We start from the raw sequence: 19,313 nt of genomic DNA on the forward strand, positions 1-19,313 counted from the left end.
TCTGGCCATTCTGGGCACTCAGGGGCTTCAGACCAGACTTGTACATTTCTTTTTCTATATAAATGAGATTCTTTAATAAATTGTTCAACTGCTTTTTTTAAAGTTACTAATATGTCATGGGTACCCTTCTTGTGCAATACATACAAGGAAAACCTAATTCTTTTTTAAATCAAAATATAGTTGAAGTACAATATTATATTAATTTCAAGTGTACTACATAGTGATTTGACATTTGCATACACTGTGAAGTGATCCCCACCATGAGTCAAGTCTGGTAACCATCTGTCCCCATATTACGTTATTACAATATTGTTGACCATTGTTCTACTTAGTATCACATTCCTGTGATTTATTTTATAACTAGAGGTTTGCTCCTCTTAATCCCCTTCACCTGTTTCACCCCCACTCATATCCTATTTCTTTTTAATGCTATACTGGATTTCATCGGATGGATATGGCAGAATTAATTTAACCACTGACTTATGATGGAACTTTTAGTTATTCTCAGTTCTTTTTTTTGCTATTGTGAATAATGCTGCAATAAAATTCTTGCACATATATCTTCACTACTTGTATAGGTACAACAAAACAATGCATTTAAAGAATTGGAATTGTTGGGTTAAAAGGTATATGCGTTTAAAATTTTGATAGCTACTGGCAGGGACATACCAAGGACATGGGGGTGGAAGGGGTCCACCCCAGGTATAGGCAATAAGGGGGTGAATCATCTGTCAAGAATTTAAAGACAATAATAAAATCAGTGTGGGTCTGCTTTTTGTTATCACCATGCACTGGCAGTGATAGAGTTAGTGCTTAAGGGAGTGTATGGATTCCATTAGAGCTGACTTCAGGGATATATTGTGATTGCCTGTGGCACTGCATATTCCTGACTCTTAAACAGTAGATAAGAACTAAAGAATGATAGTGCAGTGATTATAGAGACTATGAAACAGAACTTGATTAACTTTAATTCTGCTATTCTCTTTGACTTTTTAGAGTTTTGTGTTTAGATTTAAAACAGTGAGTAGAGCACAAATTGCAGAGTATAATATTTTTGATTGATAATTACAAGTTTTAGTTCATAAACAAAATATTTTACTGCACTTGAATAATACTTTAAAAATTGAAATTTATCTCTATTATAAACTGTTACTTGTTTATTTTAAAGCTAAAGAATGAATCAGGGAAAAAAGGGTTGTTCCTGACTCTTACACATTATTACTGAAACTAATTTTGCCATGTAGATGAAAGAGGTTAAAAAATGACCAGCTTCAAGTGTCAAAAACAATAAGTGTGCTGCTGGATTCTGTCAAATAGCCTTCTACAAAGATGGTGTTCTTCTGTACAACCTCCAATGGTGTGTGAGAGTGACTGCTTAAGGGAGAAATCTTTCATATGTTGTTAGAAACCAGCTGAATCAGCCACCAGCTGACAAATGTCTTTCTGAGTTTACCACCTCACCTCCTGCTTTTATTTTAGGCTTGTGTCTTAGTCTATTTGAACTATTATAACAAAATGCCACAGACTATGCAGCTTGTAAACAAGAGAAATTTATTTTTCACAGGTGGAACAGTCCAAGATGATATCTCTCGTGGATATAACATCTAATGAGGGCTTGCTTCCTGATTCTTAGACAGTGCCTTCTCACTGTGTCCTCATATGGTGGAAGGGACAAATGAGCTCTCCGGGGCTCTTTAATAATGACAGTAATTCCATTGATGAGGGTTCCACCCTCATGGCCTAGTCACCTCCCAAAGTCCCCACCTCCTATAACTTATCATCATGGGGGTTAGCTGTCAACTTAATTCAATCTGAATTTTAGGGGCACACCAACATCAGATCGTAGCAGATTGCTTAGTTTCATCAAGATGGCAAAGACAGACAGACTTGCCCCAAATGAGAGACAGAGGGAGGGGAGGTAGAGACAGCTCTGTGAATGGACTTGGAGACAAGCCCTCCTCACTAGCTTGTTCTCTTGGGCAAGTTACCTTACTTCTCTGTGCCTTAGTTTCCCCAGCTGTAGAATAACCACAGTGGTATTGAACACATAATATTATTGTAATGATGAATGAGTTAATTTTCATAAAGTACTTCAAACGGATCTGACCAATGCTAAATACCATGTGATTATTGTGATCCTTATTCACCTAATGGCTTCCCTGGTAGCTCAGTTGGTAAAGAATCCTCTGGCAATGCAGGAGACCCTGGTTCGATTCCTGGATCAAGAAGATCTGCTGGAGAAGGGATAGGCTACCCACTCCAGTGTTCTGCGGCTTTCTTGGTGGCTCAGCTGGTAAAGAATCTGCCTGAAATTCGGGAGACCTGGTTTGATCCCTGGGTTGGGAAGATCCCCTGGAGAAGGGAATGGCTACCCACTTCAGTTTTCTGGCCTGGAGAATTCCATGGACTGTATAATCCTTGGGGTCACAAAGAGTCAGACATGACTGAGTAACTTTCACTTCACATATATTTACCTAATAGTCAGGTGTGCTGCTAGGCATGGGAGATAGAATTTTTTAATTGCCTTAAAAAATCCTTCAAACTCTGCACTATCATCCACATCTTGCAATTCTGGTTATGTGACCTGCCGGAGGTTATACTATTAGTCGCCAATGAAGATGAGAATCTAACCAAGACCTGGACTCCACACCCCAGGCTCTGTGCAAATGATGTAATATTACCCATTTTATACTTTGAAACTAAGTCACCTCATTCCATGCAGTGCTCTGGGATAAATTTCCAAGACAAAATGCCTTCTTTTATAGTTTGAACAATCTGTAAATTAAGGGTTTACCCTAATTCTAGAAGATGTTGGAAGCCTTAATTATTGCCCTAGAATAGAGATGATTCAGTCTCTTAAAGAAAGTTAATTAGGAAGAGAACATCTGTTTGAAAACGAGTTTTATATGAAAACTGGCAGTTATCTTTTGAGTAAAAAGCCACCTATTTGAATTCTAGATCTATCTATATGGGTTTACATTTTAAAATTAAAGAAATTAAGTATGGGATATAAAATGTAGATATACATGTTTGAAAAAATACAGTGTAGATGGAAAGAGTGCTGACTCAGTGATTCAGTTTCTGGGCTTCAAATCAGCCTCCAGTAACTAAACCACTTGTCTCAGGGCCTTGGTTTTCTCATGGGAAAATAAGTGAGTTGAACTAGATGACCTTTCAGGTATCTAATCGTGCTAAATTTCTTTCCACAATCAGGGGACATACTATTTCACTTTCTATTTAGTGGTTGCTCAATGATGGGGGAGTACCAGGAGTTTGGGAAGTTCTCAGAATTCATGGACACAAAAATATATAAGGAAAATGTGCTATATATATATTTAAATAAGAAAGGATTAATATCCTTAATCTCAAAAAGATTTAAAAAAATCATCATTTAAGAAATGATGGCCACCTTACTAGAAAAGTAGGCAAAGTAAGTAACTTATGAAAGGAGAAATATGTGGTCAATAAAAAATGAATTTTAATTTTCACTAGTCATAAATTAAATGCAAATGAAAACAGATCTAACTGGCAACTCTTACCCCCAATGATGGCTGTGTGATGAACTGAACATATTCATATACGGCTATGGGGTACAAATTGATCCAAGTTTTTCATCTTTCTTATTCTAGTAATTGTGCTCATATCTATTTAAACTAAAGAAATAACTGTATATTTGTACAAATTTATTTTTTAAATGTCCACTCAGTGTTACTACAGGAAAAATTAGAAACAATTTAAATAATAGTCAATTGCTTAAATAAATGATGCTACATTTGTATAGTGACGTATGACAGTCATTAAAATTATGTTTGAAGAATCTTAATAACATAAGAAATATTAACGATGTAAATGTTAAATAAAAAGCAAAATGCTCAGCTGAATATAAAGTATGAATTAGTTTTGAAAAAAAAAGGCACACTGAAAAAACGAAACAGGAAAAGGTACACTAATTTCTTGCAGCTTTTGGTTTTAGGTGGTAGTTGCTTTTCTCCTTTAGGTCATTTAGATGGTTCAGTACTTTTCAAATGTTCCATAATGTGGATGAACTACTTATAATCAGGGGGAAAAAAAGAATGCAGAGACGATCCAGAGAAAATGAGGGGAAAAGTAAGTCAGAGCGAGGAGGACATCTTCAGTCTGATTGGATCAGCAAATAAGGGAGCAAATGTTGTTACCACTAATGGTGTGAATATGTGTGTTGAATGATGGTGGCAGTGGTAGTTTCGTTGTAGGGGGTGGGGAAACCCAGGGATGTGATGGTTTTCTTTGTTACAGATGATGCTTTAGAGCTGGGAGGTACTTGGGGCTTGGTGGAATCTACTTAGATATCAAGTAGATTTCATTTTTTCCAATTAAGTAAAGATCAGAACTACTTCAAGTCTAAGGAGGACACATAAAATCTAAAAGTAGAAACTCCTCACTGCCCCTTCACCTTTTCAGACAAAAAAGACACCAGCGGGGAGGGTCTGCCTCACATTCAGAGTTACTTTGATTTGTCATCTGGTTTTATGTGGGTAGTCCATTTTCACTCTTGAGTTTCTTTCTTTTTTTCTTTTTAAAAGTTATTTTCATTGAAGAGCTAATTCTGCAGAACTGGAGCAAAGAGGGCCAAAGGAAGGTAGTGAACATAGTTATACCAGTTAGGAAGTTCAGGTAACCTCAAAGTAACTTTAAGAGTATCCTTTGGCTAGCGTATTTTCTAGACATGGCCTTTACTTCCCAGAGACAGGTAGTGATGACTTACTGAGATGCAGGTAGAGCTTGTACTTGAAGTTGAAAGCTCTCTTTTTATGACTTGGCTGGGAATCCTCACCTGGGCATGGCTTTTCCTCCTCTGTCTCCCTTCCACCAGGAGGCAGGTTCTAAGCCTCTGCACTGTCTACGTTTATGTCATCTGTTATTTGATGCATCAATTTCCTTCAAATACTTGAATAAGTCATTGTGGCACAAAGTATACTTTTTATTTTTTAGTGATGATTTTCTGTATTCTCTCTAAAGCTAAAGATGAGAATGAAACCACAGCTTGGACAAAATGCTATAGAAAACAAAAGATCCTACCCTTTGAAATTTTTATCATGAAAAAATTTGAACATATATAAAGATAGTGAGAATAGACTAAAACTACCCCCATATACCATCATTCAACTTTAACAGTTCTCAATATTGTACCAATCTTATTTCATGCATCATCCTTACTTTTTTCCCCTTTTCTTGGATAATCTAAAATAAATCCCAGACATCATATTCATTTCACCTGTCAGATACGGACTTTAAAAATGTATACGACCACAATGTGACTATCACCTAACAAAATTAGCAAGAGTTCCTTAATGTCATCAAACACCCAGGCCATATTCAAGCTTATTTAAATATTTAAAAAATACAGGAAGGATGGAATTCCCTGGTGGTCCAGTGGTTAAGATTCGAGCTCTCAGAACTTGCTGAGGGCCCATGTTCAATTCCTGGTTGGGGACCTATAATCCTAACATCCCACAAGCCACATGGTGCAACCAAAAATACACATACATGGGATTCCCTGGTGATTCAGACGGTAAATAATCTGCCTGCAATGCAGGAGACCCGAGTTTGATCCCTGAATCGAGAAGTTCCCCTGGAGAAGGGGATGGTACCCTACTCCAGTATTCTTGCCTGGAGAATTCCATGGATAGAGGAGCCTGGTAGGCTATAGTCCGTGGGGTCGCAAAGAGTCAGACACAACTGAGCAACTAACACACGCCCACACACACACACATATAACATGACAGAGCAACTAACACACACATATATTTTATACATATATAAGGGGCTTCCCAGGTCATGCTTAGTGGTAAAGAACATGCCTGCCAAAGTGGAAGATGTAAGACTTGGGTTCGATCCCTGGGTCAGGAAGATCCCCCGGAGGAGGGTATGGCAACCCACTCCAGTATTCTTGTCTGGAGAATCCCATGGACTTCCATGGGTTACCTTCCATGGAGTCACAAAGAGATGGACATGACTGAGTGACTGAGCATACAAGCACATATATAATTTTAAAAATTCTCTCATAAGGAGTAAAAGGAGAGATGGGTGGCTTAGGGCATTTTTGAGAATAGGCATAGTACACGCAGCTTAGCCTGTCTTCTTTCCAGGATAGGCCTTGAAAAGAAGGACCAGAAGCCAGAGATAGTGCTTCTAGGAATTTTAAACAAATTCGGCTGTTCAGATATAGAGAATTTTTATCTTCAGACACTAATGGGAGCTCATAAACATTCTCTTGCCTCAAGGGACCTCAGATCAGTCTTTTCTGCCCTTTCAAGCCTAAAACCTAAAAAACAAAGGAACACATACAAAGCACTTCAAAACTTTATACATAACTCATATTTTATTTTAATTTTATTTTAAAATGCACAGAAGCAAGGAGACGAAAATGAGAATCAGCTGTAATTCCAGGAATATAGACATTTCATCTTAACATGTTGGTATATACTGATTTTCATAGTTTTTCATAACTGTGCATATTTTGGAATCATGCTGTTCATATTTTGAAAGCTGCTTCTATGGGGGCAGGGGCTTCCCAGGTTGGTGCTAGTGGTAAAGAACCCACCTGTCAATACAGGAGACACAGGAGACAAAGTTTCGATCTCTGTGTTGGGACATCCCCTGGAGAAAGGAATGGCTACCCACTCCAGTATTCTTGCCTAGAGAATTCCATGGACAGAGGAGCCTGGTGGGCTACAGTCCATGGGGTCACATAGAGTTGGACTGAGTGACTAACACCAACTTTATGTCATTCAGCTTAGGGACCCTTTTCCTGTGTCAGTTAATGAGTTTATACTCTGCTATTTTAAAGGATATGGATTGTAGGAATAAACTAATTAGTTTATCCAAGAACCACCTGTTCTATTTTTTAAAAAAGCACATTTATTTATTTGGCTGCCTCAGGTCTTAGCTGTGACATTTGGAGTCTTTGTTGCAGCACACAAACTCTCTAGTTGTGGCGTGTGGGCGTCACTAGTTGCTGTGTGCGGGCTTAGTTGCTCACGGCATATGGGATCTTAGTTTCCTGACCAGGGATTGAATCCACGTCCCCTGCACTGCAAGGCAGATTCTTAACCCCTGGACTGCCAGGGAAGTCCCAAACCACCTATTCTTGAATAATTTCCCCCCCATTGTAAACAACATAGATGAGAATATGTGTGTAACTAAATATTTTGTGTCAAAGTTAGTGGAAGAATAAGAACTCTCCTTGCTGCCATCCTTCTTCCCTGTCCATACATTCTCATTCCTTGTGATGTGGCCACAGCCCCCTTGGCTCTCCTGGAATCTCTCTGGCACCCCAGTCTGAAATACCTCACTTTCCCCTTGTCTCACAAACCAGTCTCTCCTCCAGCCTTTCCTGTTTGCCAATGGCTCCCTCCCAGACCCCCTCTCGGGCCTCACAATCATCTTACTTTGGGCCTGCCTCCCAGCTATCTCTAATAATCTTACAACAACCATTCAGGATAAATAATAATAACAATAAATACTTCCATAGCACTCTGTGCCTCTTTACAGTCCCTAATCCATTTAATCCCATACAGCAACCTTGTATGACAGATACTGTCAGAATTGCCTGTTTACAGCTAGAGAAGCTAAGGCTTAGCAACTTTGAAGGCCGAATGGTTCGAGACCATCGTCTTAATCACTGTGCTATACTGCCTCTATTTACAAAGGAACTAAAGCTTAGAGAACTTAAATAATTTACCAAGATCACACAGGAAGCAGCAGATGTTGAGGTCAAACACAAGCCTGCCTGAATTCAGGAGTCTGTGCTCTCCTTCTTACTCTCAATTGCCTCTTTTTATTTAGCAAGGGTTGTCACACTTTTTCTGTAAGAGGTCAGATAGTAAATATTTTAGGCTTTGTGGGCCATAAAATTTCCATTGCAACATTGAATTGTAGCAAGAAAGAGGGCATAGAAAATTTGTAAATGAAAGAGCTTGGCTATGTTCCAATACAATGTTATTTATGGACATGGAACTTTGAACTTCATATGATATGCACATGTCATGAAATATTGTTCTTTTGATATTTTTTAACCATTAAAAAATGTAAAAACCATTCTTAACTCGTGGGCCATACAAAAACAGATGGTGAGTTTGACCTGCAGTTTAGCAGTACTTTGACAACTTTGCTTACAGCATTCTTACTTTCTAGAATGGTTAGACATACTTGTACCTGCCTCTTTCCTTTTTTTTTTTTTTGCTTGAACAGTTCAGCTTGGGCCCCATATGTGCATGCCCAATTGAGAAAACATGAGTCCTTTAGTAAATGAAATTTGCATCCCTTAGAAAGCCTTTGGGCTTCCCAGGTGGCTCAGTGATAAAGAACCTTCCTGCCAAGCAGGAGATGCGGATTTGATCCCTGGGTTGGGAAGATCCCCTGGGAAGGAAATGGCAACCCATTCCATTGTTCTGCTTGGGAAATCCCATGGACAGAAGAGTCTGGTGGGCTACAGTCCATGGAGTCACAAAGAGTCAGACAAACTTAGAGACTAAACAGCAGCAGTAGAAAGCAGGTCAGAGACCAGGTGACCTTTCCTTGAGCATGTCTTGTAGGGGTTCCACCCTCAACTCCAAGCAGTTTTTCAGAAAATTCTTTCCAACTGCTTTAAGAGAGGTTGCAGTAACTACACTTTCCCATCATGTAAATTTTGAGATGAGATTTTAGTGTTTTTAAGGGTGCTCTGGACAGTTGCCTGGCTGGCTTGCCTTGTTTTTGACTCTAAACTTGGACCAAATTGAAAACTCTAGACCTGTGATGAGAATCCAATTATTGTGTTCCTATGAGTGGCATGGACCAATCAGGGCAGGGTGGGTGGGACAGAAGAGGGGAAGAGTGCCATGGTCCCTGCTTGGTATGGGGTCAGAGGGACAGGGCTCTGGATTTGAAGAGGGCTCAGGGATTGGTGACAATCCATTTTACTTAAACTGTGATGGGTTACATAGGCTTTAAGTTTGGGAATGTAAATACTGCTTAAATACATTCTGGAGAACACATAATAAAAGCCACAAACCATCTTGCAAGCAGTTTCAGAATAAAATCCATTTGGAATACAGAGTATCTGTGTATAAAAATAAACTGATTTAAAAGTGATTTCCTTTTTTTGATTTGGAAGAGGAATTTAATCATTATTTGTGGCAATTAGAAATGCATTAAGGGGAATTACTGAAGTACAGTTGAGAATTACGACTTCCCTGTAGCTCAAAAGGACTTTCCTGTAGCTCAAATGGTAAAGAATCTGCCTGCAATGCAAGAGACCTGAGTTGTATCTCTGGGTTGGGAAGATCCTCTGGAGAAGGGAATGGCAACCCACTCCAGTATTCTTGCCTGGAGAATCCCCTGGACAGAGGAGCCTGGTGAGCTACAGTCCATGGGGTCTCAAAGAGTCAGACACAACTGAGCAGCTACTACTACTACTAAGACAGTTGAGATTTAGTGAAATGAACATCTTGCAAGATGAAAAATTTATGATCAAATACTCCTTCAGAAGATAATCTCTTGTAAAGCCGTAACCTTATTTTTATTTATTTATTTAAAAAATATTTATTTACTTTTGGCTGTGCTGGGTTTTGTTGCTGTGTGTGGGTTTCTTGAGTTGTGGTGAGCAGGGGCTCCTCTCCAGTGGCGGTGCCTGGCCTTCTCATTGTGGTGGCTTCTCTTGTTGGCGAGCACAGGCTCTAGGTGCCCAGTCTTCAGTAGTTAGAGCATACAGTCTCAGTAATTGTGTCACGCTGGCTTAGTTGTCTCGAGGCATGTAGGATCCTTCCGGGTCAGGGATTGAACCTATCTCTCCTATACTGCAAGGTGGATTCTTAACCACAGGACCACCAGGGAATTCAGCAGTAACCTTATTTTTTAAAAAATACTTTTTTTACTGAAGTTTAATCTTTGTATGGAAAAGTGAACATATTGTAGGTCCGCAGCTTGAGAAATTTTCACAAGCTGAACACACTTGTGGAACTAGCTTCCAGATCAAGACACAACACACTTCTTGTAAATATCAAGAGTTCCTCATCTGTAGGAGTAGAACTGGAGTAGGGACCTGGCTGGAAGGATGGCCAGAAAAAACTGTCTCAAAACTGGGATTGCTTAGGAAACTTGGTTTTACTTGAGATGCCTTGGATTGGGCAATGGGAATTGTGGGGTGTGGGTGACATGTGGAGTTGCTGCAGCTTTGGGGTCATCCTCTATTAGGTCTAACTTTGTCTTTGCCATTGCCTTGAAGAGTGACTGTAGGCAGGATTCTCAACCCCCTGAAGTCTCTGCAGTTCTGAAACGTAGATCTCCATGAAGACAGCAGCCAGCTTGCTCACTACCATGCTATTAGAATCGATACAGTGCCTGCCACAAGAAGCCCCAGACAACTGCCTTAAAAAAAAAAAAAAAGAATAAAACAGCTGATGAGTACTATATACAGCCCCTAGAAGATGTTTAATGATGTAAATAAAAGTCACAAAATGAACTCATAGATCCATTAATGCCACATTTATGAATATATTCCCCAAGAAAATTGTTCCACATAAAAATTACTTCCATAAATGCATATACATTTAATATATAAAATAACACTTGTTAATGACTGTGACATACTGATACTAATTCAAAGACTGCCAATAGTGGGAAATGGCTATGCAGCTATGAATTGTTGAAACAATGGAAAACTATTTCGTTAAAACCTGGCAAGTATGTAGACTGTTGAACACAGAAAAATTTTTATGTTGAAAAAAATGTTTAGAAGATATATAAAGTGTATATTTACCAGTGAATGAAAGCTGAGTGAGCATTTGGATTGAGAAAGTTTAGAAGTGACTCTACTTTTCCTCTATGAAGTTACTTAAAATTTTTGAATTCATTTTGTTTTCCCAGAAGAAAACAAAATGAAATGAAGCACCAGCCCCCACTCCCAACTCCCCATACTTGGATTCATTCACCCATCCCCTGCAGGGCCTGCACTTTCTGTGCTGTCCCTGCCAGGCTGTCGGGGGAACATGGAGTGAAGGCGCTGGCAGGAGATGAGTTACTGAGAAGCATGATGATTTCCTAATCATCTACATGCTAGATTCATGGCAGAAGCAATTTCCTTAATGAATGAATTGGCTGCTGCCAGAGCAGGTCCTTTGCCCATCCTTTTAAGAAGGATGACATTCAGATGTATTCTCTGTAATTGACAGGCCATCCTCAGCTGATGGCTGCTAAGAGTTTTATCAGTATTTTGGCTTCCCTGCTGGCTCAGATGGTAAAGAATCCATCTGCAATGTGGGAAACCTAGGTTCGATCCCTGTGTTGGGAAGATCCCCTGGAGGAGGGCATGGCAACCCACTCTAGTATTTCTGCCTGGAGAATTCCCATGGACAGAGAAGCCTGACAGGCTACTGGGTCACAAAGATTTGGACATGACTGAGCGACTGAGCACATCAGCATTTTGAAGTAAGCCACCTCAATCAAAGCCCAGATAGCCCAAAATGTGCAGTAACAATTATCAGTCAATGAGTCATAATTTCATCTTAGTTTTATTTTGTTTTTCTAAGCAATAGTTTATATTGTCTATTATTGTTTTCTTTTTTAGATTATTATTTTTTATGCTCTATCATTATGAAGGAACCTTCTCATAAGACAATCAAGAGGTATTCTTGGATGTACAAAGTCTTATAAAAGTACAAGCATCGATTATTGCTGTGTTGTTGTCATTTCCATCTGGTCCTTACAAACTCCCTGTGAGAAAGCTCTCATTCCAGTTTTTCAGGTGAGGGAGACGTGCAGGAGGACCAACCATGTGAGCAGTGTGATGATGGAAGCGCAGGGGGGTATTATGGCAACACAGAGGGGATATCTGATCTAGCAGCTGGTCAGGTGATCAAAGAAGATTTTTCAAGAAGAGGTAGAAGTTGGAGGAGTGAGTCTTCCCTGGAAAACAGAGTATTGGAGAATGTGTCTGAAGAAAGAATGATAGTGGAGAGTGGGTAGTTGGGATGAGAACTGAGGCTAAAGTGAAACGAGGCTTTCCTACTAGACAGCCCTCCAGAAGATGGAATGGACCAGGACGCTTCATCTCCAAGCCCTCCCTTTTGAATGTCTCTGTGCCTTTGCTATGATAGACACTATTGCCTTTGCAAGATAAAGCCTCCCTGCCCTTTTCCTATCTCTGTGTGTGAACCATGGGGCTCTGGGGAGGGCATCTTTTCTGTGAAACGGTGGAAAGAGGAGAGAGGGAGGTTACTGAGACCCGAGAGGCTCTGGACTTAAAGGTTTATTAATTCCAATCTGACTTAAGTCCTAGAAGGGTCACTCACAATGCTGTCTGAAGTCACATTTGGTAACTCCTCCGTATTGATTGACATATAATTGGAGCACCCCTGCCAATTAGCCCCTAGTGAAATATCATTGAAAACCTGCTTCTAGTTTTCACCCAGAGCTCCTTTGGGGAGAATCTTTCTCTTCAGGTGAAATTCCACTGAAATCAAGCCAGTCAAACTTCCACACATTATGTAGTGATCTGAAGTGGCTCTGTTGTGGGCACGTTGTGGACATCATCTGAAAGTGATCTCTCATGTCTGTATAGGGTGTTGCTCCAGTTTAGACCATAACTCCTCCCACTACTCCTCTCCTAGATCCGTATTTAGCCATCTGCCAAAGGCTACACATGTCGTCAAGTTTTGTCATGTCTTTGCTGCCACAGTGCTGCTCTGGAATAACATGGAGAGTTATGCAATTGTATATGTGCTGCAGGCTATAAAGCTTTCTCCTTTGACCTCAGTTTCCCTAGACCTGCAGAGAGCTAGTCTTGTCCAATCACTTTATGATTTGGGAAACTGAGGCCCAGAGAGCTGGTTTGATGTGCCTCTTAGTGCTAGAACTGCCTGGGAATAAAGGTCACTTGACTAAACAGAGCTTTTTTCTCCAGTCAGAGTCTTTGGAGCTCTCTGAGTGTCCAAACTGAGGCACAAATTTCTTTGTTCATATCACATTTTATTTTTATGCTCAGTTCAGTTCAGTTGCTCAGTCATGTTTAACACTTTGTGACCCCATGTACTGCAGCATGCAAGGCTTCCCTGTCCATCACCAACTCCTGGAGCTTGTTCAAACTCATGTCCATTGAGTCGGTGATGCCATCCAACCATTTCATCCTCTGCTGTCCCCTTCTCCTCCTGCCCTCAATCTTTCCCAGCATCAGGGTCTTTTCCAATATACTACAAGAAGAATATATATTTTGTAGAAGGGTCGGACATGACTGAGCGACTTCACTTTCACTTTTCACTTTCACACATTGGAGAAGGAAATGGCAACCCACTCCAGTGTTCTTGCCTGGAGAATCCCAGGGATGGGGGAGCCTGGTGGGCTGCCATCTATGGGGTCGCACAGAGTCGGACACGACTGAAGCGACTTAGCAGCAGCAGCATATGTATTGTAGTCACAACTGGGTATAAGACTCTTAAAATACCCTTTGCCACAGAAACCTTTTTAGTGCTATTTTGAATTCCCCTCTGATGATATAAAATTGCTTATTATTATATTTGATGAGATGATTGGATGGCATCACTGACTCAATGGATATGAGTTTGAGCAAGCTCCAGAAGTTGGTGATGAACAGGGAAGCCTGACGTGCTGCAGTCCATGGGGTCGCAGAGTCAGACATGACTGAGTGACTGAACTGAACTGATGATTATATTTAGTAATTCCTGTTTAACAATGATTTTAGCAATAAGGACTGTTTATTGTGTTTTCTTTGTGGTGACTATGTATTTGCAGTATGTTTACATGATGTACTATGCTAAGGATTTTATGTATTTAAGCACATTTAATACTCTCAACAACTCAGTATTAACAGGTATTATCACATCACATTTTACAAAGAGGGAAATTGAGGCTTAGGGAAGTTAAGAAACTCTTCTAAGTTCACGGCACAGGTAATCAGTTGGTCAGTTCAGATTCAATTCCATATCTACCTGATTTTAGAGCCTACGTTCTTAACAATTTTGCCTCAGCAACTTCGTTTTGTAGGTATATACTCAGGAAATTTGACTCTATTCAATCTCTTAGAAATTATTTAATAACCAAAATACCTGACACATGGATATTTTTCTTGGTCCTGGTCCTACTACATTGGGGTCGACATCAAACTTGAAACATGTCTTAAGTCTTGACACTGGACTCAGTAATGAGGAGGTCACAATTGCTTCATTTAAATCATCCATAGGTTTAAGGAGCTAAAGTCTGAGACCCAAGGAGCTCCTAAGGGGACCTTACTCAAAGGTCTGGTGACAAAGAGGTGTCCAGAACCATGGTGTATGAGAATGACCCGATGTGGAGTCTTCAAAGTCTGGCTGAATATCTGACATCCCATCCCCTACACTTGGACATTCAATATTTGGCATTTTAAATTAACAGTAGTAGAAGTTAAAACATTACTTTGAGTAAAAGTTGAGACATTACTTTGCCAACCAAGGTCCATCTAGTCAAGGCTGTGGTTTTTCCAGTGGTCATGTATGGCTGTGAGAGTTGGACTGTGAAGAAAGCTGATCGCTGAAGAATTGATGCTTTTGAACTGTGGTGCTGGAGAAGACTCTTGAGGTCCCTTGGACTGCAAGGAGATCCATCCGGTCCATTCTAGAGGAGATCAATCCTGGGTGTTCACTGGAAGGACTGATGCTAAAACTGAAACTCCAATACTTTGGCCACCTCATGTGATGAGTTGACTCACTGGAAAAGACTCTGATGCTGGGAAGGATTGGGGGCGGGAGGAGACAGGGACGATAGAGAATGAGATGGCTGGATGGCATCACCAGCTCGATGGACATGAGTTTGGGTGAACTCTGGGAGTTGGTGATGGACAGGGAGGCCTGGCATGCTGTGATTCATGGGGTTGCAGAGAGTCGGACACGACTGAGTGACTGAACTGAACTGAACTGAACTGAGAAGTTGAAAAATATGGTGCCTGCCCATAGATTCCATGTGCTATGTTCTGTGCTAAGCCAGACTCTCCATATACTGAATTGTTACAATAATTCCATCAAGAAATTGCCTTTCTTATTTTCATCTTTGTGAAGAAACCAAGGCTCAGAGAGGTTAAGTAACTTGCCCAAGGTTACCAAGTTTATGTGTGGTAAAAATGAATATGTGAAAATCATGTGAATTATTTATGTGATCAACTCATTTGTAAAGGCTGCTGTGCTATGCTTAGTCACTCAGTCATCTCTGACTCTTTGCCAACCCCATGGACTGTATCCCATTGGTCTCTGTTCATGGGGATTCTCCAGGCAAGAATACTGGAGTGGGTTGCCATTCCCTCCTCCAGGGCATCTTCCCAACTCAGGGACTGAACCCAGATCTCTCACATTGCAGGTGGATTCTTTACCGTCCGAGCCACCAAGGAAGCCCAAGAATACTGGAGTGGGTAGCCTATACTTTCTTCAGGGGATCTTCCCAACCCAGGAATCAAACTGGGGTCTTCTCCATTGTTGGCAGATTCTTTACCAGTTGAGCTACCAGGGAAAACTGTAAAGGTTATTATGTCTTATTAAACAGAGACTGTAGGTGGACAAGGATAAAAATGTCTTGGAGGGGAATGTCAAAATTTAGAGAAGTGATTTTTAAAAATTGTGTTTTGAAGCAGACATATCCTATAGATCTGTTTTACATTACTTTACATGTGACCTGTCAGGAAGATTGCCAGTGGAGGAGGTTATAAGCCCAGATTGTATTAATAACCTTTACTTTGAAGTTTGGTCCAAAAGACCCTTCTCTCGTCTGAAGCCGGGCTGGTCTTGTGATGATGTCCTTCAGCAGACGGGATACCGTCTCCAGGCTGATCTCATCGTCTGGAGCTCTTTCACCTGCGGTGAACGAGAATTTATTTGACCCTTTCATGAAATTTAGATGCCGTCATATTTATGTGGCCTTGTTTAAGTGACAGGCACAGCATACAGCTGCTTTTAAGCAAGTTATTTTGTTTAACCAGAAGCCTAGCAGAGTTCCTGATATATAGGTAGCTGTCCAGAAAAGAGAGAAACAATTTTATCCCCACAAGATCTCTGAGAAGTGGTTCCTAAATTTATCACAGTCTTGCAGATGACTAAACTGGGGCTACAGATTAAGCAAAACCATGTCATTGCATAGGTAATGGAGTCTGACTTGAGATGCAGAAAATGCCAAGGACAGTGCCCTTTCCATTACATTTGTAGCCAGTTTTTGGAAACACCTCAAGGGAAAAACCACAGCAAATTTTAAAAGTTTTGGTGATTTCTTCTCTCTAACCTCAGTACAAATTCCCTCATAAATCCAACACTGGCTGATGAATCAATAAATGAAAGGAAGTGCTCATAGTATCTGAGGCTCATCACATTGCTTTCTTTTGCAGTTTCCAAAGTGGCTGGGATCCATTAGAAACTGAAGCGGCGGAGACCTCTGTCAGCTGTGGTCCCCACGTCTTGGAGCAGGCCAGAGAGAGAGAGCTGTTTGAACACGTTTCATTCACACCAGGTTGCTGCTGAGGTCTTTTTCATGTTGCCGCCACAGCAGCTGCTTGTATTTTTATCGCTGGGCTGATTTTAGAGATCAAATCAGCTTCTGCTTCTTGACTGGGTGGAGTTGTGGGTTCCAGTGCTGGGGTATAACAGATTCAAGCTTTCGCTGCTGGGGTGAGTGGCTTAGACAAGTGGGGTCAGGTGGCTCCACAGAGATGGGACCCCTCATTAATTCGTTTGCCAGTGAGGAAGATCCCTGTCATCAAAAAAGGGAAAAAAGACTCAATTTCTCCACTTCTCTTCCTTCTTCCAGTTGAACACCAGCCTTTGGATACTTTCAAAGTAGACTGTGTGTCTCCCTTGGATGGACCAGAAGAAGTAACATCCTGCAAGTGGCTGTCAGAGGACCTGAGAACACAAAGCCGTCTGGCTGTCCTTCCCTGTGTCGAATGGCGTTTGTCTCAGTAGCCCACTGAGGGCTCTCTTCCTCAGGATTCTGAACTTGTAACTAGGAGTCTGGGCCACGAAGATGCTGAGTTCCATCAAGTGTGTGTTGGTGGGAGACTCTGCTGTGGGGAAAACGTCTCTGCTGGTACGGTTCACCTCGGAAACCTTCCCTGAGGCCTATAAGCCTACAGTATATGAAAATACAGGTGTAGACGTCTTCATGGATGGGATCCAAATCAGCCTGGGCCTCTGGGACACGGCCGGCAACGATGCATTCAGGAGCATCCGCCCTCTGTCCTACCAGCAGGCAGACGTGGTGCTGATGTGCTACTCCGTGGCCAACCACAACTCCTTCCTGAACCTGAAGAACAAGTGGATCGGTGAAGTCAGGAGCAACCTGCCCTGCACCCCCGTGCTGGTGGTGGCCACCCAGACGGACCAGCGGGAGGTGGGGCCCCATCGGGCCTCCTGCGTCAATGCCATCGAAGGAAAGAGACTGGCCCAGGATGTGAGAGCCAAAGGCTACCTGGAGTGCTCGGCCCTCAGCAACCGGGGCGTCCAGCAGGTATTTGAATGTGCTGTCCGAACTGCTGTCAACCAAGCCAGGAGACGCAACAGAAGGAGGTTCTTCTCCATCAACGAGTGCAAGATCCTCTAAACCCCAGAGACTTCATCCCACATTCACTTACTCACCACAAAGACCAGCTGGGACAGAGAGAGCAGGCAGGCCAGCAAAGGACTGATGCCCTTTCTGGGCGTGGCCTGACTGGCTTTTACTACAGGATACGGTTGTTGATGGGACTTGGCCACTGGATATTTTTATAATATGTACTCTACGAATAAACTCTTTGCCCAGTACAATTAGAAGATGCCATGGGACACTGTAATAACTATTTCATCTTTGATTAAAAAACCAAAGTGGTCTCCACAATTTTGGACAATGAAGTGAGTTTTCCAAAGAATACCATATTTAAAGACACGGTTTATTTAAATAATAACAAATGACCAGCATTTGTATATAATTAGTTTTCACACTTGAAAAGTCTTTTCCTCCCACCTCACAAACTGATGTGTGAGTGAAATGACCTTACAGGGCTCTGACATATGTTCATAGTGTTAGCATTTTCACCTGAAGTAGTAATTTTGTTGAAATCACACTTGCCTGTTGGATTTTATTAGGTAACCAATTTTAAAATCACTGTAAACTGATCCTTGCAATTAATTTTCCACTCATTTGTTATTCAGAGTTGTATATATAAAATACAGTTAAATGACATAAGATTACTATAATACTGCCTAATGATTTTTAAATGACTATCATTTTATGTCTCCATAATTCTTGAAAAAAACTGTTTCTTATGGTATTGCCTTTCACCCAAAGAATTTCAATTGTGCACTAAGTATTCTGTCATTCACTGAAACAGGTTGAAGGAAAACTTGGCAGGTAGAGAATCAGACTGCTATAAGTGATAGCAGCAGAACTTGGAACAGATGTGAGGAAGTCTTACTTTCATTTCAGAGACTGCTGCACTTTGCCTGGTTCCGAACTTATTGTAGGTCTTATGAAAGAGCAGGCTCAAAGTTCTCCGTAACAGTGATTTAGCAGATTTGTTGTTTGAGCTCTAAACTGAGCTAACATGGCAACATAATTCATTCATTTCAGGGTCTAATCAGAATAACTGGGGCAGTGTCTATGTGAATGATATGTGTTTAAAGGAAATTTATAGCTTTTACTATTTCTTGAATATGAAACATCTGAGTGGAAAAAAAAATCACAAATTCCAAGGACAGGTAACAGGAAAACTGTATAGCAATTGTAATAAAAAGTTATCAGGGGAAATATTGAATCAATACGAACATCCCCCCACCATTCTTTCTGATAGCTTAAAAGCAACGGTATTAACCATCTATTAAAGCTGAAAACAGAGGACTATGTAATTTAAGAAATTGTGAGGCCTGGAACCCACATGTTGCATTTACTTACTTAAATAAAACCTAGAACTACTCTGAACCACGTTTATTAAAGTTCATCATTGTTATGGTGCAACACACCATTACACACCAATGGTAAGGCAGCTGGCATAAATGACTATGATTAGACTTACACCGACCTAACCAAACCAATTTTCTAGTTTCCTTATGTGGTCAGTTCTTTATAGTGCTGCTGCTGCTGCGTCGCTTCAGTCGTGTCCGACTCTGTGCGACCCCATAGACGGAAGTCCACCAGGCTCCCCTATCCCTGGGATTCTCCAGGCAAGAACACTGGAGTGGGTTGCCATTTCCTTCTCCACTTTATAGCGCTAATCAGTGTCAAAATCAAAAGTGTGCTCATCTTTACACTGCCTTCTCTCTTTTTCCTCTTCTCTCATCCACCTCCAGTAAGAC

General features: G+C 41.0%; 1 protein-coding gene across 3 annotated transcripts in view; it reads left to right on the forward strand.

Annotated features, from left to right (window-relative positions):
* The window catches only part of RHOH (ras homolog family member H), a 49,668-nt gene extending 30,729 nt beyond the window's left edge, over positions 1-18,939 (forward strand). For 2 of the 3 annotated variants that reach the window (XM_055434749.2, XM_055434748.2), the window contains exons 2-3: positions 16,376-16,497; positions 16,795-18,939. In XM_055434749.2, coding sequence (XP_055290724.1) covers positions 17,011-17,586 — 576 coding nt within the window. In that variant the 5' untranslated portion in view covers positions 16,376-16,497; positions 16,795-17,010 and the 3' untranslated portion in view covers positions 17,587-18,939. The other variant, XM_088836297.1, reaches the window with a different exon arrangement.
* Positions 18,940-19,313: the final 374 nt, after the last annotated feature.

The sequence above is a fragment of the Moschus berezovskii genome, chromosome 5 (assembly GCF_049115385.1).
Source record: "Moschus berezovskii isolate FMDL1 chromosome 5, NW_MosBer_1.0, whole genome shotgun sequence".
Lineage (NCBI taxonomy): Eukaryota > Metazoa > Chordata > Mammalia > Artiodactyla > Moschidae > Moschus > Moschus berezovskii.